The 24194-nt window shown below is 45.4% G+C and overlaps 1 protein-coding gene across 13 annotated transcripts in view; it reads right to left on the reverse strand.

Moving 5' to 3' along the window:
• TNRC6A (trinucleotide repeat containing adaptor 6A) overlaps positions 1–24194 on the reverse strand; it is a 189724-nt gene that overhangs the window by 21572 nt on the left and 143958 nt on the right. For 7 of the 13 annotated variants that reach the window (XM_060172764.1, XM_060172771.1, XM_060172765.1 and 4 more), the window contains exons 4-8: positions 22934–22955; positions 10467–10892; positions 2812–5394; positions 996–1172; positions 108–283 (exon numbers count right to left, since the gene is read on the reverse strand). In XM_060172764.1, the coding sequence (XP_060028747.1) occupies positions 108–283; positions 996–1172; positions 2812–5394; positions 10467–10892; positions 22934–22955 (3384 nt within the window). Of the gene's footprint in view, positions 1–107; positions 284–995; positions 1173–2811; positions 5395–10466; positions 10893–20024; positions 20161–22933; positions 22956–24194 lie in introns of all 13 variants that reach the window. The other 6 variants (XM_060172770.1, XM_060172769.1, XM_060172772.1 and 3 more) reach the window with 3 other exon arrangements.

The following is a 24194-nucleotide window of genomic DNA, read 5'->3' on the forward strand; positions in this document are numbered from 1 at the left end:
TGGACTGTACTGATCGCCATGAACGGGCAGGAAGAACATTAATTTTCTGTGGGCAAACTACCTGTTGGAATTCAAAGTTTCAAGGGCTCTGCCCTTGACATGTTTACCTTCGACGACATTTTCTTTGTATATGGTGGCCAATTTAAAGATGAGTTAAGCTCTTGAGAAGAATTGCTATTCCACATTCCAATCTCTACATCCTCTTCCTCTTCCCAGCCAGTGGGGCGGTTTCCGGGCAAAGGCATGTCATCAGCACACCAGCCATCTTGCATAGATTTGGGCCCTAAATATGGGGTTTGGGATGCAAAGCAAAATAAACTCTTTCTTTAGTACTACAACTCCTTCTGGAGGTCAGGCATGCAGGAAGAACAAAGTGAGGCTTAGGGGAGAGCCTGGAAACAAACTAGTGCTTTCAGTTTCCTGGCCAAATTTGCACAGCAGTCACTCACATGCTAAACTGAGAGTGTGCTTTTATTAAAAAGTTTAATGGAACGTCTTCTGTGGCTCTCACAAGCCAGAGGGTTGCTGAACACACAGTGCTGGTAGGACTGCTGTCCTCAACCTGTACAGCGACCCGTGGGGCCGAAATGACAGCTGTGATTCGAGGGGTCCTTCCTAAGCTTTCGTCATTTTCTGTATGATAGTCGGGGGAAACATCCAGAACCCGAGCCAGGTAGTCTGAACATGCCTCCCCGTGACTGTTATACTCAGTCTCTTGTGTTAGACAGCGGGAAAGCTGCTCAGCCACTTTGAGACCGTCTCCTCTGCCAAGACATCATTTTGATTTGATCAAGTATACACAAACCATCACTAATGAAAAGGGAGAAAAAGTAGAAAAAGATTCAAACAAAAAAAGAGACCTATGTGACAGCATCAAAGAGCCAACAGAGGCATCACTTTATGGTGACACACGGGGCACCCTGACAGTAACTCAGTCATGGTCACAGAGATCGTCACAACTACAAACCAGCTGCCGGGGACTGTCAGCAACTTACCAGACTTGCTTAGTGCTTGTGGACCAACGGCGCTGGAGCTCCACGTGGATGCGTTGGATGGTGCAGCAATGGGCTCCCCCCAGCTGGGGCCGCTGTCTATGGGCTTACCCCACGCGGAAGTGCCATTATCCACAGTGGTGGCTGGAGCAGAAGGCTCCCCCCACGGCTCACCCCAGCCTTTAGAAAGTGGGGGAAAAGAAATCATCAGGACATGGCACGGAAGCACGACAGAGTAAGAGGCAATGAAGAAAAGAACTGAGTATTCATGCGCCACATAAAGGTGCTGCGGAGGGCACGGAAGATGGTGTCTAGTTCATGCAGAGAAGACCAATCACTTCACGTTGGCATAGACGTAGCGTGAGGTTTGTTTCCTCCCGACTCAGGATTTGTAACTGCCCTCTCAGTATAGTGCCGAGGAGTCTTTCACACGACTTTAATTATGGTAAGTCATCCTCCTTTGAAGGTGAAGTTAATTCCTGGAAAGATCGCTCTGAGACACCTTTAATAACTAAAGAGCATGTGGTCACGCTCTGTGGCACTGTATGCATAAGCTTATGTGTGTGCGCGCGCACACACACACACACACATCACACACACACACTTTACTGTCAGCACAAGCTTCCAGCACCATTATTTATGGAAAACTACAAGATGAACACCTGCCTTTTATACATGGAAGGGGACTACTTCTCAGCAGTTTCAAAGATTAGGGTGCCCGAAGCTAAGAACATTATCCAAGCATTATAAACGTTATTTAAAAGTGCCAAAAGGACCTTTTTCTAAACAGGTACCCATTTCTACTAAGGAGTAAACCTGCAGCAAGAAGACATCAAGAAAACAAACAAAAATGGGGCCTGAGAAGTCACCTCATAAAGACTTTCCTAGCTAATGTCCAGGGGGAACTGCTATTAAATGAAATCTCCACTAAGAAGGATGGTGCGTTCCAATGAAACTTAATGAAAATGTCCTCATCAAGGTGATAGGGAGAGAGAGAGGAATCTGGGACTTGTTTCTCATTGTCAGGGGAAAGTGCCCCCCCAAGGCACCATCAAATGTTCATAACATAGACACTTAACACATCATGTTACACACACAATGCATGTCTACTGTAGTAACTCTCCCAAAATGCACCTAGTAATCACAGACTACTAGAAAGATCTGCTGTTACTTCTGAGGACATTAGTTAAATAACAACGACAATGATTTATGTCCAGCATTTCTATCCCTTCTCCTGTTCTTTTCTTCTGTACCATTTTTTCCCTTCTAATATATATAGATTTTTTTTTTTTTTGCATCCAGGGTTATGACTGGGGCTCAGGGCCAGCACTGCCATTCCACTGCTTCCAGCGGCCATATTTTCTTTTTTCCCCTTTCTATTTTATTCATAAGACAGAGAGGAATTGAGGGGGGGGGAGGAGAAACAGAAAGAAAAAGTTAAGTCACCTGTAAGCCAGCTTCACTGCTTTTGAGGCATCCCTAATGCAGGGTGTGTGTGTGTGTGTGTGTGTGTGTGTGTGTGTGTGTGTGTGTGTGGCATCGAACCCAGGCCCTTGCACATTGTACTCTGTAAGCTTAACCGGCCGGGTGTGCCACCACCCAGGCTCCATCCTCAAGCATTCCTAAGAGAAAACCAGAGTAGATCGGATGCACAACTGATAGACTGAACCAAAAAAATCAGAGGCAGGCCCATTCCCTAGATCACAAATGTATACATGGCACTCATTTCAAAATCTTGGAAGAGTTCATGGAAACAAGACACAGAGCGCTGCCATAGAGTACTGTGTTCTACCATCAGCCCCCAGAAAAGAGAACTCACCAGATGCGCCGCTGGCCTCTTGGTTTGAGATGGCACTTGCAGAAGGTAGCGACGGGTGTCCCTGTGCCTGCTGGTCGGAACGGCCGCTGCCATTTGGGACGTTTTTGTTCCACATGTTCACGTTTTTGTAGTTGTACTTGCTCGGGTCTCCCCAAGCTGAAGTCCCATCGTCAATCTCCATTTTGCGACGGACGGATTCCGGGGAGGGCTCCTCCCAGCCTGTGGGCTCCTCTTTCGTTGGAGCTGGGATAGGTCCCCCCAGCCACCCGGTGCCCGGAGGCTTGCTCGAAGCTGGCGGGATTCCCCAAGACCCAACGATGTCTTGTTGCTTGTTCCAGTCTGGAGAACTGACTGGCTTTGACGAATCTCCCCAACCTAGAGACTGATTAGACTTTGGAGGCTCCCCCCACCCCTGGGAAGGATTCGGTTTAGAAGAAGACTCATCCCATCCTGATGAATTATTTGGATTTATATTATTTCCCCAAGTAAAAGAACTAGTTTTACCAAGTTCATTCCAACCGGACACGGACCTGTCACTGTCGCTCCCTCCTGAACTCGACTTCTTGTTGGTCTCACCCCAATGGTTACTTCTGGACGGTTCTCCCCAGCCGTCGCCGGCAGAAACAGACCAGCCCTGGCTTGATTTCTGCCCGTCGCCCCACCCCTGTTTATTCTTTTGCGAGTCACTCCACGCCGACTTCTCCTCTTTGCAGTTCCCCCACTGATTGCTCTTGGCCATTCCCGTAGCAGCAGAATCATCTTCCCATCCCCCCTGGCAGTTTGAGCCTTTGGAATCTCCCCACCTCACAGCAGGTTTGGGGCCTCCCCACCCGGCTACAGATGAGGTATCGTTACTACTAGGGCTAGTTTTCTCTACACATGCCCCTGAGTTAAAGGTCTGTGTTGCAGAGCTACCCCAGGCCTCTGTCCCATTGTCAGTCTTCCTCTCTCCTCTGGGTGACGTTTCCGTGTCCCAGGCAGTATTCTGCTTGATAGGCGTCTGGCCCCACCCAGAGTTGGAGAGGACGCGTGGATCTAAGTCAGTTCTGTTTACGATGCTTTGGAGTAGCGTGTGCTGATCAATTTTCCTTCTGTCTCTACTCTGATTCTCCCCAGCTCCCTTTTCCTCGAGGCGTCCAGTGCTTTCGGTACTGCCTTCACTCTCCACCGGACCGCCCGTCTTGGCCCACACGCTGCTCTGCTCGTTGAGCTGAGGTGTGGCAGAACCCTGATCCTCTTCCTCAGTAGATTTCCATCCATTTGTAAACTTCTTACCATTGCCATTTGCACTGTCATTGGAATGCTGATTGCTAGGCAGTTTGTTCCACTCCACGCTGGGTATATTAGTGCCAGTGTTTTGTGCAGGGGTTCCCCATCCTCTTCGACTTCCTCCAGAATTTGCACCATTCCCGCTCCCCCATGATGCACTCTGGGAGTTGGACGCCCCAGAATCCCACACACTTCCTCCTTTATTTGTGTTAACTTGAAAGTTAGTGCCCACAGGCCCGTTCATGCCAGGCTGCATTAGAGTTGCATTCACAGTGTCACCGTTAGCTTGGCCGTTAGGGCTTGAACATTTGTCTCCAGAGTAGTTAGAACCATAGGCACCCCACGTAGTACCATAAGAGCCTCCGCTTTTGGACTCTCCGTTGCTAAGGTGAGAGAGGGAAGTGCCATTCATAACCGACGGAGCCTGGATCTGAGGATGATTCATTGTGCTCACGCGCCAGGCCCCTGCATTACTAGGCAGTTCGCTATTCTGTACTGAACCGGAGTTTGGTAAACTAGAGGTCATAAAGTTAGTAGTGTTATTTGGTCCAGTCATTTCAGTGGTGATATTTTGAGGTTGACCACTGAATGAAACCTTCTGTGTACCACTCACTTCAGATTCACACGTTTCCTGAAGGCTTCCCCAAGTACCATGGGTAGAAGAACCCCCCACTTTAGAGTTAATACTCTGATTGTTAGGCATCTGGCCTAGGGTACTACACTGAATGTTGATGCCAGAACTACCACTCCCTACAGGCCCTTTCAGGGCGAGTCCGCTGCTCTCTAATACTGGCCAGGCACCATGGTTGCTAGCTGAATTCAAAGTGCTTGGATTTAACCCTCCATTTGATGAAGGACTTACAGTGCCCCAAGCATTCATTCTACCGTTGCTACTTTCTGGCTTGCTTTCAGGAGCATCCACAGAGACCTGACATGTGCTTATTATGGCTCCATGGGAAAAGCCCCATGGCCCAGTACTACTTGCGTGGCCCACATTATTGCTGCCGCTGCCAACCACAAACTTGTTTTGGGAGCCAAGTCCAGTGCTATTTCGAAGGCCGTCTTTCTCACCACCTGTGCTCCCTGAAGCCATGATAGTAATGTTTCTCTCTGATTCCGAACTAGAAATAGAATCAGCATCCATACATTCTGAGATCACCTCGGAATCACTGCCAGGGACGGAAGGCCATTCTTCTTTTTCAGGTGAGTCGTTTATAACAGCATTCTTACAGTCGGCGCTCGAGTCACTTGTAGAAGACACAGGCCCCCGCTGCAGATTCTCATAATGGGATCCTGAAGCACTGTGGTTTGTTTCTACGAGAAAGGAGAAGCACAACATTCATGAGGGCTCTGAAGTAGGCTATATGATAAATGTATGTGGCTTCTCAGTACTACCACGACAACGCCCAGCGGTATGGTCACAAGAACATTGATATAACCCAGCTAGCAACTTGGCACGTCTGATTATCAATTCCACACAGGCAAAAAGTCTGGCCTCCCTGCTCATTACTGTTATCCTAAGACCACACTATCCAAAGGCGGTACCTACAAGCTAAGAGCTCCTCGGTAAATATCTGCTGCGTGAATGAACTGCTAACTCAACACCAAATGCGAAGCACGTAGTGGCTCGTGAAGCATCCCACTCAGGGTGAGGCTTAAATAAGTGCTCTGTGAAGGGCAGTGTGGCACAGTGGCTCACTTGCTAAACGAGGGACCACAGCCAAGACCCCCATGTGCTCCCTATGCCTTAGTCCCTCCTCGGCTGCGGCAACAACAAAAATACCAACCTAGCACAGTTGCTGTGAGGGCTAAATGTCTGATAATTAAAGGTTCTTTTTAAAATCTCTCCAATCCAGTTTAATAAACGAAGATCACTATCATTCCTAATTAATGTTAATGGCCATTACTTTCCAGTCCTACCTCCAAAGCAAGAAGAATTGTTTTTTAAAAAAATATTTACTCCCTTTTGTTGCCCTTGTTGTTTTATTGGTGTAGTTATTATTGCTGTCGGCATTGTTGGATTGGACAGCAAGAAATGGAGAGAGGAGAGGAAGACAGAGAGAGGGAGAGAAAGACAAACACCTGCAGACCTGCTTCACCGCCTGTGAAGCGACTCCCCTGCAGGTGGGGAGCCGGGGGCTTGAACCAGGATCCTTACACCGGTCCTTGCGCTTTGCACCACCTGCTACCACCCAACTCCCCTTTCTTTCTTTTGTTAATTCCACCATGTTTTCCTCATGAAGAACAAACTCACAAACCACACAATGTGCATACTTTAAATCTCTATTACTTTTCGAAAACTAAATGTCAGCTACTGGATTATACTCACTCAGGACCCTTCTCCCCAAAGGAAAACTCCACTCCTGCCTCTTCACCAGTTTTTCTCGATGACTATGTTTCCTAAAATCAAAGATCCACCCTGGTTCCTTCCTGTGCACAGCAAATCCAACACAACCTGTCCCACGTCCAATCTTCAACCACCCCGGAGCTATCCAACCGTTTCATGAACTATGGCAACACCTGCTATCAAGACTTGTGTACGCAAGTGTGTTATTTCTATGTGGCAGGAAAAGAATTAGATTGGGAATGGAAGAGAAAACTACCCACGTTGATGAAAAGGCAATAGACTTGCAATTAAATTGTAGTGATGACAGAAAGAGGGGAGGCACAGACATCAGCAGTGCTACCTGTACTGGAAGTACTAGAAAATGACCAAAAGATGAGGCAGAAGCAGTGGAAGAGAAAGATGGATGGATGGAAGGAAGGAAGGAAGGAAGGAAGGAAGGAAGGGAGTAGAAAAACGTGAAGATCAACAGCTTTCATCTGTGCCAGGAGTAATAAGAAAAAGTCACAGGAAAAGTTTCTGGTTTTAACAGTCACAAAAATAAGGTAACTTAGAGTAAGAAGAGGGAATTCTTGCTTAGACAGGAAGATGTAACAATTTAACTTGATTCTGAAAACAAAAATGCTAGTTTTTCAAAGATGAAAAAAATGACGACACAGAGAGCAGACTGAACATTATCCTGCAACAGACAGCAGCACAGCGGCGCTCAAGCAGATAAACTACAAAGAAGCGGGCAACACGCAGAGCGGACACAGTTCTACGTGAAGGGTTAATGCTCTCAACTGGAAGAAGACACTTGAGGGTTACATGTAAAATAATAAAACCTTGGAGTTATCGCTGACTTCTTCCCTACTAAATATGCAACGAATAGTTAAATCTATGCTCACTGTCCACCCCTTTCCCTCTTAATGTCAGTAGGGGTAAGGGACTGGGTGGGGCTCTGTGCTTGTGTGAAGAATCCACTATTCCCAGTGGCAATTCACCCCCCTTTATTTGAAGGGGAGGTGGGTGACGAGGGAAAGAAAGACACCTGCAGCTCTGCTTCATCACTCCTGAATCCTTGCAGGTGGGGATTTGAACCTGAGTCCTCCCAACCAGCAGTGTGTGAGCTCCCTTGTCTCTTGCCTAAACGAACTTCAGTCTCATCAGAATGGAAAGACGTCTAGGGGCACTATATGGTGTGTGCTCCGGTCTCATAATGCTTACAGCTAATATCAAGTAGAATCGCTGGGGAAGTGAGTATCTTAGATGTACAAATTTCAAATACTTTAGTGAGGAGGTTCAAAATGTTTCTAGTGGGAGTCGGGCGGAAGCACAGCAGGTTAAGCGTGTGTGGCGTGAAGCTCAAGGACCAGCGTTAAGGATCCAGGTTCAAGCCCTTGGCTTCCCACCTGCAGGGGAGTGGCTTCACTTTTTTTTCTGCAGAGTGCTTGGCCTTCACCACCTGCATTCTCTGATTGAGGATTTAACTTCAGGTCTCAGTCAGCTGTCCTTCCAACTTCAGCTTAACTTCCACATCAACTTCCAAGCAGCTCGCCCTTGCCAAGTGCTGTTAGAAAACAAAACCCGGGAGTCGGGCGGTGGCGCAGCGGGTTAAGCGCACGTGGCGCAAAGCGCAGGACCGGCATAAAGATCCCGGTTCGGGCCCCGGCTCCCCACCTGCAGGGGAGTCGCTTCACAGGCGGTGAAGCAGGTCTGCAGGTGTCTGTCTTTCTCTCCCTCTCTGTCTTCCCTTCCTCTCTCCATTTCTCTCTGTTTTATCCAACGACAACGACAACAATAACTACAACAATAAAACAACAAGGGCAACAAAAGGGAATAAATATTTTTTAAAAAAACAAACCCAGGGGCCACGCGGTAGCGCAGTGGGTTAAGCGCATATGACATGAAGTGCGAGGACCAGCTTAAGGATCCCAGTTTGAGTCCCCAGCTCCCCATCTGTGTGGGGGTGTCGCTTCACAGGCGGTGAAGCAGGTCTGCAGGTGTCTATCTTTCTCTCCCCCTCTGTCTTCCCCTCTCTCCATTTCTCTCTGTCCTATCCAACAATGACAGCAGCAATAACAACGATAAACAACAAGGGCAACACATGGGGAAAAATAGCCTCCAGGAGCAGTGGATTTGTAGTGCAGGCACTGAACCCAGGTGATAGCTCTGGAGGGGCGGAAGACCAAGATGGGGAGAAAGCATAATTGTTACGCAGAAAGGTCTTCAGACCTGCAGCACCCAAAGATAGCAGGTTCAAAACTCAGTACCACCAGAAGCCAGGGCTGAGCAGAACTCTTATAAATAAAATAAAGTATACTAAAAAGAAGGAAGGGTGGATGGATGTATGGATGGGTGCTATTTTTCAGCTGCTCAGAATTTTTGGGAAGGCCTTATCTTCTGGAGCCCTTTATTTTGGGCTTTCTCAGTGCCTGTCACAATTTTGGATTTTCGAACTATTTTTGAAAATCAAGGTTCTTATATTCCTGTCATTTCCATTAAAAAGAGAGAAAGAAAAAAGGAGAAATAGCTTTACTCTTCCATGTCTCAACCTGGAAAAAAAAAATCACATTGAACACATTTTGCAAGTGTATCCGCCCAGCCCCGCCTAGTGGGCTGCCTGCCTCATCATTGTTGCTCAGCTTGAAGCAGCGCTCAGTGGCTCAGACTTAGGCATGTAAATAGCCTCTCCTGAGGTTGTAACCTAACCACATTTTTAAAATTATGCTTCTGGCTCTGACTTCTCACATCGACTTCAAACCAATTTATTAATTGACTAGCATTAAATATAGTATGTCTAAGCCAGACTCTTCTTGAAAGGTAGAGAGATATTATGTAAAAGTTTCAGGGATGGCTTAACCAGGTCATTTTATTTAGTGTACACTATATTCAGCTCTAGACGTGTTGTTGTAGCGTATTTCACAACGTAACCCTCTGAGCAAGCAACATTGCAAAAAGGATCGGATGAGTTAAGTGACCAAGACGAGGAGACCTGGCCAGGCTTACGCAGGTGAGCTGCGAAAGTAGCTGGGACGCGGCCAGGAGAGCGGCCATGTGTCTCCAGTGATGTGCAACTCCAACCACCTCAACTGGAAAACTCACAGTGTCTTCCTTCTCCTTATCTATCGCTTTCTGTATGGCACCCAAGTACAGCATAGCTGCCAAACTGTTTTGGAACTGCATGTACTGTGAGTCCAGGATCTGCCTGCTGCTGCTGAGCTGTTGAGTAGCACAGCGCAGAGTGGTCCTGGTGTGCACGAGAGCGCCGAGGTGAGCGAGCAACTCCACCTGGGCAGCAGAGAGCACAGCGGGCACACGGAGCGGCCGAGTGACTGGCCCACGGCCACGTACACCAGAATATGGGGGGAACTAGGATTCATATCCAGATCCTTTTTGGCTCTCGGGACCAGTGTACTCGTGTTTCAGTGTGTGCGGGAACCTTAAGTCTCCTCATTTCAGGGACACACACCATCTCCCAATAGTTCCATTATGGGGAGGGGGAGAACCTGTCAGAACCTATCAGAACATGCTGAAACAGACTGAGAACTCTGCACTCACATTCTAGATTCACTGCCTCACAGTCAGTACTGGGCTGAGAAAAAGAAAAGCCATTCTGAAGTGGTAACTGAAATCGCTGTCATGAATGATCATCTTTTTCTGGCATGTGGCGACAGTGACTGTGGACAAGTTACTTCCTGCGTCGGAGGGCCTGTTTTCTCTACTGGAAAACAGTGGGAAGAGCAACTCACGAGGCACAGAGTTGCTGATGAAATGCAGTAATGGAGAACTGCTGAACGTAACTGAGGAAAGGGGCACGCAACTTTACCTATCAGCTGCTTGCTTACAAACAGGCAGGACCTAGAGGGAGAGTGACTGAAGGCATCGTTTCTGAAAGAGACATTTGAACCGTCCTTAACGGACCTGCATCCGTGAGTTCCCACAGTGAACTCCTCTCATCTTGGAACCCTGACACCAGGGGTTACACCCCCCAAAGCCGCGGTGGACTGAACTGATTGGCTGGCCGCGCTGCTAGCGCCTCGGGAGAAATGCCTTCTCTCACCTGACTGGTTTTTGCTGCTCTCCACCTCTCCGTTACTCTGTGGCTGCTGATTTGGTAAAGCGCTGCCTTCTGACTGGCTGCTTAGCACTTTCACAGCAGATCCCAGGTTTGCTGCTATGACAGGAAAATGCTGACCCCGCTTTAGAAGCTGCTTATGTTCCTGGTGGCGGAATCGCGGTGGTACTTCCCGAGGATACCGAGGCAAGGCCTGTGGTGGCTGCTGCGGCTGCGGCTGCGGCTGGGGCTGCGGCTGGGGCTGCGGCTGTAGCTGAGGCTGCGGCTGAGGCTGCGGCTGCAGTTGTTGCTGCTGTTGATTGTTGGCTGTGGCTCGCTTGGCATTATTATTAGTGCTGGTTGCTGTGCAAGTGCCGTTATTAGAGTTGGCAGGCTGAGGCTGGCTTACACTGGGCTTTATCTGTTCTGGCACTAATCCCAACAAAAGAAAAGGGGTGGAAAAGATTAGCCAGCAAAGTATACCTCCATGGTCAGTCATCTTTAAATAAAAAGGCAATGTGAGAAACAAGACAAAATAAAAAGGCAGTATGAAAAAACAAGCCTAAAGGAACAGGAGCGTGTGGGGGTTTCCTCACTCACTGGCTTAAGTCTCCTGAAGAGAGAGCTCAGCCACGGGTCAAACTGTATCTCTGCTGACTACCTGCCAGCACACTGGGTGTTGAGACCACCGGTCCTCCCTAACTCATGCTCACCATCTCCTCCTCAGAAACTCTGGTCTGCGAGCCCTCTCTGGTCATATGACGCTGGGACTCAAGAGGACATATCATGGGGAGGGTATCAAGTGAGAACAACACTGAAGCCCACTCCCTGGCAGCAGTTCTTAATATGCTTCACTGGAACACAGCGGGCTGACGGCATCAGAATAAAGGCAAAAGCAGCCTGCCAGGTTTCTTATGAAAAGTCAAAAGGCAACAATGCCCTGTGGCCACTGAATGCAAGATCTGAAGCAAGGAGGAAACCTCAGGACAGGAAACGTGAAGGGCAATGAGATGAGACCTAAGAGACTATTCAAACTGGAGGACTCACTCACTACCTGCCCAGAGAAGCCGGGGGTATTCCCTCAACAACTATGGGGATTTCAGGGAAAAGCAAGAATTCTACAAGAGATCAGAGAGGGAGGAAATGGATAGAAATGCTTGGACACAGTTGATATAGCTGATCTCTTAAAAGCACTGACGGTGAACTTTTGGTGATATATAAAGCCAGGTACTAACCTCAGCTCCATCTGCCTTTAGTAGTTTGTCTTTGGACAAGCTGTGGGCACCTGACAGAGCCTCTGGGCTCCTCTGTAAAACAGTGGCATGCAAGCCTTGTAGTTATCCAAAAGCTCCATGTGCTGATGTTTACACTAGACCAAATGCACAGCTACAGAAGCAGAGACTAAGTTTTTTCAGTGACTGGCATAGCACCACCTCATACTTTTATTACAACAGCTCAACACTTCTGTGAGAGTCTGATGCCTCTCCACTGACATGATGATGAGCAAGTCAAGTGAAACAACGAGGTGTGACTGGTGAGGTTACTTAGAGGAAACCTGCAAGGAGTAAGAGCGCCAGACCTGAACTGTAAAGAGCTCCACCACTCACGAGCGCTGGGCTAGCTGCGTCTTTTTCCTTGTCTGTACAGTACTGTCTTGGTTCTAGCATATTTTATTTGATTTATTTGATTTTACTAGAGCACTGCTCAGCTCTGGCTTATGGTGATGCGGGGATTGAATCTGGGACTTTGGAGTCTCTTTGGATAACCATTATGCCATTTACCCCCACCTGGTTCCTGCATATTTTAAACAGAAGCTATTAACTATCGCCCAAATAAAAAATACATTTATCAAGCTCCTGTCATGTCTACGGCACTCTGTTACAGCACTGATCACCTGTGCAGTAACAACAGTCACCCAACTTCCTCTTATATGGGAGAGACTCTCTGCTGTCTTCGTTCCACTGGTGAACTTAGTGCCATCACTAACCAATGCTGCTTGTGTTCTGGTCACTGGGGCTCAGTGCCAGCACAACTCCACGACTCCCAACAGTCATTTTGGCCCCTTTTTCTTTCATAGAAAGTAGGAAAAGAAGAGGTGGGGGGCAAAGACATCTGAAACACTGTTCCACTATTCCTGAAGCTAGCCCCCACCCCCCTGCAGTTGGGGACTAGGGCCTTGAACCAGGATCTTGTACACTCTACCGATGAGCAAGGTCCCGCCGATGGCTCCTAAAAATAATCTTTACTGGGGACGGGCGGTAGCACAACAAATTAAGCACACATGGCGCAAAGCACGAGGATTTGAGTAAGGATCCCGGTTCGAGCCCCCGGCTCCCCACCTGCAGGGGAGTCGCTTCACAAGCGGTGAAGCAGGTCTGCAGGTGTCCGTCTTTCTCTCCCCGTCTTCCCCTCCTCTCTCTTGATTTCTCTCTGTCCTATCCAACAGCAATGGCAGCAGTAACAATAAACAAGGGCAACAAAAGGGAAAAAAAATAGCCTCCAGGAGCAGTGGATTTGTAGTGCAGGCACCAAACCCCAGCGATAACCCCGGAGGCAAAAGTTGTCATTGTCATCAGCATCAGCAGCATCATCTTTACCTCTCAGTTGCTAATATGACTTTAGTTTCGGAGGAAGTATGTTAAACAGCTAGAAACATCCACCTACTATTTAGAATGTCTTCATTCTTCTTGGAGGAAACTGGAAGTTTATTAACAAAGAATTGGGGGGGGGGGCGCAGGTGGTGGTGTGCCTAGTTAAGTGCACACACTACAGTACACAAGGGCCCAGGTTCAAGTCCCTGGTCTGCACCTGCAGGGGGAGAAAGCTTCACGAGTGGTGAAGCAGGGCTGCAGGTGTCTGTCTCTTTCCCTCTCTATCCCCCCTCAATTTCTGTCTCTATCCAGTAATAAATAAGTAAATAAATAAACAGAATTGATGGTGGTTTGGAGGTGCCACAGTGGACAAAGCACTGGACTCTGAAGCATAAGGTCCCGAGTTCAATCCCTGGCAGCACATGTACCAGAGTGATGTCTGATTCTCCCTCTTATTAATAAATAAATAAAAACTTTAAAAAAATAATTTAGGTCTAGTGCTTCCGGAAGCCCCATGTCAATCATGATTTCAAGTTAGCTGCGGTCTTTCCATCAGTAAAGTACCATGGGGTTTAAAAAAGTATTTTCAGGGTCAGAAGACACTAGAGAGAATGTAACTGTTATATAGCTAAATAACTGGAGTAGAATCAGAGGTGTCAGAATGGGACGTTGTAACGAAGAATAAAGCCGCTGACAGGGCACAAAGATGGGGCTAGAGGCCGCAAATGAGACCTGCTGGGTTACACACTACTAAATAATTTTGGTTGCAGTGTTTGTGTAAAAATGATGTTTATGTTAGTAAATATCAATAAGAAAACTTGATCCACTCAAGAGACACCAAAAATGCAGTGAATTGTTTTAAAATCTGGTTAATGTGGAATATAAGCTGCCAAGAATAAGCCTCCAAATATCTACAACCATAGTAAATGTAAATGGGTTAGATTCACTTGTCAGTAAAGAACTCTTTAAGCTGCCACAAATCGGGGAAATTGTAGACAGACAGGTATGTCCCCAACAAATGCTGATGAAATTTAAATGAAAGCAGCATTAACTTGTAGACAAAAACACTACACACTGACAAGAGAAACAAACTAAAAAAATAAAGCAAAGATCCTCAACATACTGAACTTCACACAGCATCAACACATGAACTAATAAATGGGGAAAGTGAAGAACTGAAAAAAGCAAAAGCATATACTCTGAAAACAGGTAACAGGTTTGTTTTTTTTAATGTGCTTGTTAAACAGTCATTAAAAGCTTAAATAACCACATCTACAAAACATACACAAAACCCATAAATAGCAGAAGGAAGGAAGGAAGGAAGTACATAGACAGTATTTCTAGATTACAATGTAATCATACCAGAGACAGCAAACGAGTGAACAAATCTATTGTTAATAAACTTCAAGTTGAAGAGGAAATAAATATCAAAGTGTAGAAATTAACAGTGGAAGCACACATGTAATAAATTTTAAGATATAGTTAAATCAATGCTCGAGGAAAAATTCTGGGTAGACAGTGGCACCACTTGGCAAAATATGAAAACATAAGTCTGGGGAATATGACAGAGTGAGAGAGATATTAATTGTGTGCAATGTGCTGATTTTACAAGACAATTTTAAAAACTTCTGGGTCTCAGACTCCTTTAAAGTTTATTGAGACTTTAAATGTATCAAGAATACAAAAGATCTTCTATGCACATAGGTTAAATTGAATGACATTTATCATACTGAAAATTTAGTTAAAAAAAAAAGCTTCAACAATAATTCATTAAGAAATAAAACCTTGGGAGTCAGGCAGTAGCACAGCAGGTTAAGCACAGGTGGCACAAAGCACAAGGACCGGCGTAAGGATCCCAGTTCAGGCCCCCGGCTCCCCACCTGCAGGGAAGTGCTTCACAAGCAGTGAAGCAGGTCTGCAGGTGTCTGACTTCCCCTCCTCTCTCCATTTTTCTCTGTCCTATCCAACAATGGCAACATCAATAACAACAACAATAAGCACAACAACTATAAAACAACAAGGGACATATTAAACAATGTTCCTTGAGAAGTAACTAATTTTTCTTTAAAAAAGACAGCAAGAAATATGCCTACTTTTTGGCCACCAGGGTTATTGCTGGGGCTCGATGCCTGCATGACTATTATTCCTGGCCGATATAGTTGAGACAGAGATACAATGAGAGAGAGAAAGATGGAGAGGACAGACACCTGCAGTGCCGCTCCACTGCTTGAAGCCCCCGCAGCCCGCAAGTGGGGTCCAGGGGTTGAATTGGGGCCTCTGAGAATGGGACCATGTGTGCGCTATGAGGTGGACCCAGCACCTGGCGCTGACAATCTCTACTCTCTGGCTTACGAGAAGGCAGGTTTCTTCTGTATCTGCTTCTGCATACAATTTGTTGTTGGGATATCCGCAGAAAACCCCATTATGTACACTCATGACAGCATAAAAGTTAACATGACAAAAAAAAATTCTTATCATGAAAACAATGTGTGGCTCCTGTAGAAAGCTCAGGGAGACTCAAGGGGACGCAGATAAATTTTGGAAACCAGCTGTATTATAGAATGCAACCAAATGCCTGGTCCAGAAGTTTATTAAAGTTTGGACTATAGGGCAGATAGCATTAAGAGTTATCCAAAGTGACTTTCATACCTGAGGCTCCAAAGTCCCAGGTTCAATCTCCTGCACCACCATAATCCAGGTGAGCAGTGCTCTGGTTTAAAAAAAAAAAAAAAAAAGTGGACTATAATCATTTAGGACTTAGTCAATAGGTGGAATTGGGAGTGGGGAGTAATGAGAAGTGTAAAATGAAAAGAGGTGACGTGAATGAAAAAGAGTAGGTACACACAGCAGACAAGAGAATCCAAGGCAACACATAAGGCCTGCCTACAAGGGAGGTACGGAGTCTCTCGTCACCCTCCTGCCCAGGTATTCAAGCAGGGACCATCTCCTTCAGATCCTGCCTCTCTAGCTCTGATCAGGCTACAGATCCAACACGTCGCCCCCTGAATACAATTCAAGTGCATCCAGAGCCAATGCCACTCCTGTGTCTTAGGCCTCGTCAATCTTGTAAAAACCTATTAACTCCCTAGCTCCACTTCCGGTCCCTACCGGCTACTCTCATCCTTTCCTGGTCTATCGTCTCCATGTCCCATTTACTTTTACCAGTACAGCAACAACAATCAATAATTAAAAAGCTACAATGATAAACAACAATGGCAACAAAAAAGGGAAGGGGGGGAAAGCCTCCAGGAACAGTGGATTTGTACTGCAGGCACCGAGCCCCAGCAATAACACATGAAGGCAAAAAACAAAACAAAACAAACAACAACAAAAACCCAGAACTGATTTGTTTTGCTAAAATCCTCTAGGATTACATGGTAATTATTTTAATTAGAACTGTGCTGGGGCAACTGTTGGGGGGAAATATTTACTGAACTAGAATTTGTATTTTTAAAACAAACATAGCATGTAGTTTCAACTAGTGATAATAGGAATAAGAAATGAGTCCCAGAAATAGTAAACTTTATTTTTATTACTTTTAAGTAAAAAGCTGGGGAGAGCGTAATGATTATGTAAAGACTTTAGTGTCTGTGGGCTTTAGGATCCCAGTTTGACTCCTCAGCACCATCATAAGCCAGAGCCGGCAGTGCTCCTACGCTATACAAAAAGAAATGATGATAAATCACCGAAGAAAATTATTTTATGTTTTTAATTTTACCTTTATTTCCCTTTTGTTGCCCTTGTTTTATTGTTGTAGTTATTATAGTTGTTGTTACTGAAGTCGTTGTTAGATAGGACAGAGAGAAATGGAGAGAGGAGGGGAAGACAGAGGGGGAGAGAAGGATAGACACCTGCAGGCCTGCTTCACCGCCTGTGAAGCGGAAGGTGGGGAGCCGGGGACTAGAACCAGGATCCTTACACTGGTCCTTGCACTTGGCGTCATGTGCACTTAATTATTTGTCCTTTAGAGCAAGTTAAAGGGCCCGTTCTCTCCACTCCAACTGTCACTAATCCAAGGAGAAGATGTATTGTTTTGGTGTGAGGCTGGAGGTCTAATACAGCGAAGTATTTAATAGAGTCACCCAGGACCAGGAGTTAAAGCTACAAGTATAACTTGACCTAACTTTGCTTTCCTTTTTCTGAACACACATTTTCATTATCTGCAGTGTATCCTCTATGACGGCTGAGACCAGGCAAAATTCACTATTTCTGCTCTGTATCCCATCCTCAGGACAGCTTTAAACATGATATATATCCCATGTTGTTGGTGACCTTTGCATCAAACCTTCAGACTCTGGAATGCTAAAAAAAAAAAAAAAAAAGTAACAAAAACTCCTGGTAGTAGGCAAAGAACGAGAACTGGGTAGTTCGTAAAAAGGAAAAAAATACAAATAAGCACAACTTTCATTTTATCCATAGATCTAAATAGTAATCAAAGCAATATAGCACCAATTATAGCCTGCCAAATGTAGAGAGATGACATGACCCACTCTCATGTTACGAGACATTTCCCCTGCACTATGGCAAAGACACTGCACGGTGATTCATCCAGGCCAGGCTGGGTTTTTCTCAGTGAGAGGAAAAAGCAAATCATAGTCTGAATAAGGAGAGATTCTGAAGTGACTAGAGGAAGCGTGTAAGTATGTGGGCTCTGGGGGCTGAAAGGTTGCTAGGATACTGTACACCCTCAGTGAAAACTAAAATTTACTGGGTATCAGATACTGGGCAACATGGCTGCCATCTCTCTTTTTTCACCATGATCCCATGAACATGAAATATTACCCCATTTTATAACTGAGACAACTAGTGCTCAGAAAAAATTATCCATGGTCAAAAATATCAAGCTAATGGCAGAACTGAAATTTACAATCACATGCAACCATGAATTAATGTTCTCTCTCATCTAGAGGAAAAGCAAGCATGAGCAAGCAAAGCAAACTCTCCAAAGCCAGGGGACTAGCTGTGGCTTAGCCACACTCAATGTTCTGTGACAAAATGTTTTGACCAGTGTCTACAAGAGCACACTACCTGCTATACATCCAGCACCTGCTACTCGGCCAGGTCCTCTGATTTCTGTCCTATATGAAATTACTCTGTTTGCACATAAGGTCAGCTGCTTTCGTCCCTTTTAACAGAATCAAATAGACCAAAAGGTGAAGGAACTTGCCCAAGTCAGAGAAGAACTAAGAAAGTGACATTCAAATTCAAGTCTGTCTGACTCAGGAGAAACCTGAACTTTGTTTACAAATAAATAAATACACAAATAGTAGAAAAGTTCTTAGCACCAGTTTTCTGCATGATCTTCTAAGCTCCTACGCTAACGTCATCAGCACTCAAAAGATAATTGAAGCTTCCACTAATGATCCTTGGGGGGGGAGGAACAACTACTTTACACACACCACAAAGTTGTCCAATCCATGCTGCTTCACAAAATCATGCCAGTGACACTTATGAAAAATGTATTTGTGGAGGGCCAAGTGGCAGCACAGCAGGTTAAATGTACATAGTATGAAGCGCAAGGATCCTGGTTCGTGACCCCGGCTCCCCACCTGCAGTGGGGTTGTTTCATAAGCGGTGAAGCAGGTCTGCAGGTGTCTATCTTTCTCTCCTCCTCTTCCTCTCAATTTCTCTGTCCTATCCAACAACAGTAACAACTACAACAAAAATGGGAAAAGATGTGGTCCAGGAAGTGGCACAGTGGATAAAGCACTGGACTCTCAAGCACAAGGTCCTGAGTTCAATCCCTGGTAGCACATGTACCAGAGTGATGTCTGGTTCTCTCTCTCCTCCTGTCTTTCTCATGAATAAATAAATAAAATCTTAAAAAAAAAAAAAAAAGGAAAGGAAAGGAAAAGGAAAAAGATGGCCACCAGGAGCAGTAAATTTGTGGTGCAGGCACCAAGCCCCAGCAATAATCTTGGAGGTTAAAAAAAAAAAAAAGTATTTGCTTGTGCTCAAAGGGGAATAAGATCTGTTAACATCTGTCTTTCTGGATGTTTTTCAAAGATGACCTGTTTCTGTCCATTCACTATTATTAAAGCATAGACAATGGTTTTGAACCTTTCCATTCTGTCTCCCAGGTAACTACAGAGATGTTTCCAAAGAGAAAAGGAGACAACACAGCAGCAGCATAACCAAAAGGCAAAACGCATTCCTCTGTAAGCCTCCCCATCACAGTGCTGGCTGCTGTCACAGCAGTGCTCAAGGGATTAGCTGCAGCCCTACACTGTGAGCTCGCCGTGCTGCAGTCCTGCTAGAATACTAATTTTGAAATGGCCGACAGCATGGAGTTCTGGACTTTGCAGACTGCTGACCTGCCCCCTCCCCCAGGTCCAGTCAACTTCTAAAATGTACTAGTTACAGGGTTGCTCTCAGCACATTAAGAAGCTTCTGAGGGCCCTGACCAGTCTGTGTCCTGAATCACTGGTAAGCTGCTTTTTATTTTATCTGTTTCACTATTTTTTCCATATTGCTGCTACTAAGGTTTCATCACCCTGAGCTGACTTCCTCAAATAGAAGAGAGACAGAGACAGAGGCAGAAACAGAGAAGACAACACCACGGCATCAAAACTTCCTGTGACGTGGTGGGGGCCAGGCTCCAGAGGGCGCATGCACCCCCCAGGCAAGCTATACTGCCAGTCCTACTGACTTCTTCAATAGCCTTTACAAATATTTACTGGGAGCCAGCTGTAGCGCAGTGGGTTAAGCGCACGTGGCACAAAGCACAAGGCCCGGCGTAAGGATCCCGGCTCCCCACCTGTAGGGGAGTTGCTTCACAAGCAGTGAAGCAGGTCTGCAGGTGTCTTATCTTTCTCTCCCCTTCTCCATCTTCCCCTCCTCTCTCCATTTCTCTCTGTCCTATCCAACAACGACGACGACATCAACAACGATAACCACAACAACAACAACAGAAAACAAGGGCAACAAAAAGGGAAAAATAAATATTAAAAAATTTAAGAAAATATGTATTTACTATTTGACCGTCCACCTCTCGCCCTCCACGCTGTGCTGGGCTCTCAAACCTGTGGCTTCAGATATGCAGGGTGTGTGCTCTACCGGGAGAGCTGTCTCCTGGTCCAGAAACTGATTTTCTAAGTATTAATAGTCAACTGAAAAAAATCAAAAAGCTAATAAGAGAAAAACAGTGTGAAGAGAGCCCAAAGACACTGGGGGAGGTGTGACAACCAAGTGTGCTATGGATTCAGCAGCAGACTCTACAACAGAAAGGAATCAATAGGGTAACTGATGGGACCTGAATCAAGTCTGGAGTTCAATTAATGCAAAGGTAATGTGTCACAGAAATGTCAAGTGTCAATAATGGAAAAGTGGGTAAGGCATATATGGGACTCTGTATTAACTTAGCCACAAGTTTAAAAGCTTAGTTTAAAAAAAATACAAAACTGTGTATGCCAAACCTGTACCCACAAGCTGCAATTTGTAACGTCTAACCACCGCAAACCACTTCAGTGTTACACAGCATGAAAATAAAAAATCATTTTCATGAATCAGAGTACGGCTGGCCAATTATGAGGGAAGCTGTCATCACAAGAAGGATAACGATCTTGAGGTGACTTTCTTACGCTCACTCTCAAGATTCTCAGAATACTGGAGACCCTAACAACAAGATTCAAAGACTTCATAGTTGGGTATAGCTATAAAATGTGAATTACGTTTAGAAAGGTTACAACAGTAAGCACTTACAGGACCATATTAAATAATACCTACGAGGTCGTCAAAAATCTAGACAGAATATAATCGATTCAGACCATTCTAAGAATAATCTGGGGAGGTAGTTAGAGCGAGCCCACTAGATTGATCTAGAGTTTTAGGGTAACTCGAAGGTCTCCTTGGTTGTGAGACTGGAGTAATAAGAAACTGAAGCAGGAATGGACACGCTAGGAGAGCTCCCAGGAGTGTAAAGAAGCGACGGAAGCAGAGGTCAGGTTAAGGACAGCCTTCAGGTATGTCTTGGGAGTCAACACTTAACAAGGAACAACTTCATAGTCCTAACAAGGGGGGTGGCAGGAGCAGAATTTCAAGAACGTTAATTTGGTTCGTGTTTCTTCTAAGCCTGGCACTGTTCTCCCCCAGCTCTCCACACCCGTCTTAGTTACTTAGACATCCATGTTCACCCCCCACTCCTCACCAGCTGTCAGCCCTGTCAGTTACACCTCACCCGTGTCGCCCACCGCCTAGCTCCACTGCCAAGACTTCAGGTCAAATCCTCATGGCTGCGTGTCCCTTCCCCTTTCCTCCAGCTGCTGGTGACCCGTCAGAACTGACAAATGTTCCTGAAGTACTGCTTATGATCTCTCAATTCAAAACCCACTCTCCACTCTACAGCCAGCATGAAAAACTCTGGCTCCCCTATCTCTGGGTCTGTATTCTGTCAGATGCTCCCAGCTCCCTGTTCTCAAAATGCTCCTGCTTCTCATACACCTGTCTCTTCTGTCCAAATACCCTTCTTCTATTAGCTACACCGTTATGTCAACAAACAAAAAAGTGTCGGGAGTCGGGCGGTAGCGCAGCGGGTTAAGCGCAGGTGGCGCAAAGCGCAAGGACTGGCGTTAAGGATCCCGGTTCGAGCCCCCTGGCTCCCCACCTGCAGGGGAGTCGCTTCACAGGCTTGGTGAAGCAGGTCTGCAGGTGTCTGTCTTTCTCTCCCCCTCTCTTTGATTTCTCTCTGTCTTATCCAAAAACGACAGCAATAAAACAATAAAAAAAAAAAAAAAGAAACACCAAGGACAACAAAAGGGAAAATAAATAAATATTAAAAAATTTAAAAAGAAACCATTTAAAAATATTTTATAAAGTGTCATATCTATGCTTAATTTTTCAGTGGCTGATATACACAGAGCATCTAAGTTCCCTCTTTTAACCTGATCCCCTGAAGAAAAACCCTTCAGCCCTGCCCACTTCTCCCTGAGAAGTCTGTGCTCTGGGCTTGCCATAGCTGCATATAAGCTCACAGCATCACTTCAGTAGAACTCAACACCTCTGTCATCCTCATTCTGTGACTGCTTCCTTGAGACTCATAATAATTTCAAGACCTTCCTTAAATCACAACGATTTTAGTTTAATCATCACTCCTCTGCCCCAGGTCAACTTGAGCGTCTTTACTTTTACCAAGTCACATTATGTAAGACTGTCTTTGGGTATGCCTGCTAGGCCACTCTTTCTCTAGCAAGGTTTACCCTACAATTAACTGCCTTGTGCACTCTTACTCAAGTATCATGTAAGAAGTGCTACTTTAATCCTGACAGGTATACAAACAGACCATAGCAACTGCACATACCAACGACATGCAGAGGCTTACTTCAGCATAGCTGAAGATGTAAGGTCTTTAGGCCTGACATACTCGGTACTGGAGAACTCTGCACCTTTCATTTTCCAGTTAGCTAGCTTCTGGTAGCGTGAAGAACTCCTGGCTTGTGGCCCGAGAGGGATTAGAATCCTCCCTCCTTATCACACTGAAGCCTTCTGCTGTTGAATCTGGCACAATGACCAACCAATCTACCATTCTCAGAGACGACAGAGTGGATTTCATGACCTACATACTAGAAGGATGAGGGTCAGTGGTGCACAGAGTGCAAGGAATGATTGGGGGGTAGGTGGGAGCACGAGAGGGAGCCCCAGACAAGGTGACTTAGACAGGAGACTGAGGGAGGTCCATGTGCTCAACCGAGAAGACATTAAAGGCAGGTCCTGGGCAGTACACTTTACAAGGTGGCAACAGACACAGGACGGCCCCAGAGTCACGGCACTGAAGACATCTGTCCCCAATTCCGTGTTCTTCTCTCCCCCACTATGGAAATGAATAAAATGTATACCCACAACCTTGCTTTAAGGAAAAGAGAAGAAAAATAGCTTTAAACAACGTACCTTTGATTTTTTGTTCAGTGGCCTAAAATAAAAACAAACAAACAAAAAACAATGTAAATATGAAACGGAGAGATATGGACTGTTATGATAAAATGTTCATATCATTATATAAGACATACACTTTCATCAAATAACTGATCGCTTAGATGAACTGCACGGGAGAAGCTATGCAAAGAAAGCTTTTCCCACAGATGTGCCCCCACTGTTCATTAATAAAAGCATGAAGTGCTTCTTGAGGTACAAAGCAAACACTGTATGACAGTTTATACTTCCAAAGGAGCACATTTTCCCGCTTAGCTTTTAAAGCCATTTTTGTAACTGTCACCTTTACAGTTAATGAATTTAATAATGCATTTCTGACATATTTAGATGGCCTACAAAAATTCTACTTTCAAGTGATACAAGTTCTCTGAAGCAAACATACATGCTAAGCACTTTGGTTAATTAGTAAGAAAATTCACTCCTCACAGGCAGGGATGCTATTGTGCTGACTTTTTAAGAATTTGTGGGGGGAATCTCTGAATGAGAAAAAGATTCAAACGAATGTGTCATTTTCTGAAAAATCCATTAATGCTGTGTTCAGAAGCTAAGCCCACGTGCGCCCCGCTCCCCCAGGGGCACCCCCGTGTCTGCTATCTCCTCACAGAGAGGTCTGCACAGTTGCCTCATGGGCGCCTTTCTCATCAAGGGCCTCAGAAAGAAAGTAGTGCTTATACACAGAGGCCCTGAGCATAAGACAACTTTTGATGAAGACAACTGTGGGGGTGGGAGGGAGACAGCATAATGGTTCTGCAAAGAGACTCTATTGCCTGAGGCTCGGGAAGTCCCAGGTTCAATCTCCCACCCCACCATAAGCCAGAATTGATAAGTGCTCTGGTTAAAAAATAAAATAAAAATGACAAAAAAGTGGTAAGCTTAAAAAAAAAAAAAAAAAGGCAATTGTGTGGGCGTCCTGAAACTCAACAATACAAGGATAACGAGGGAGAGGTGAGACTGATACCTGTACCTACAGAAGTAGGAACTGAATTTCAACAAAAACAAAACTTATCTCTGTTGCCAGGGGCCAGATAAATCATCTTGTTTCATCACATTCAACTACTAGCAGAATCAGAGGAGGAAAAAGTGACAAGTCAGCCCACTTGCATGACTCCTATTAATTTGGTTTTATCTAATCTAACAAATTTGACTGTATGACTGCGTCATCATCTAGAAAATTATCACTACCAAAAATAGCATTTTGTGTTATTTACTGTGGCTATGT

Source organism: Erinaceus europaeus, chromosome 15 (genome assembly GCF_950295315.1).
Source record: "Erinaceus europaeus chromosome 15, mEriEur2.1, whole genome shotgun sequence".
NCBI lineage: Eukaryota > Metazoa > Chordata > Mammalia > Eulipotyphla > Erinaceidae > Erinaceus > Erinaceus europaeus.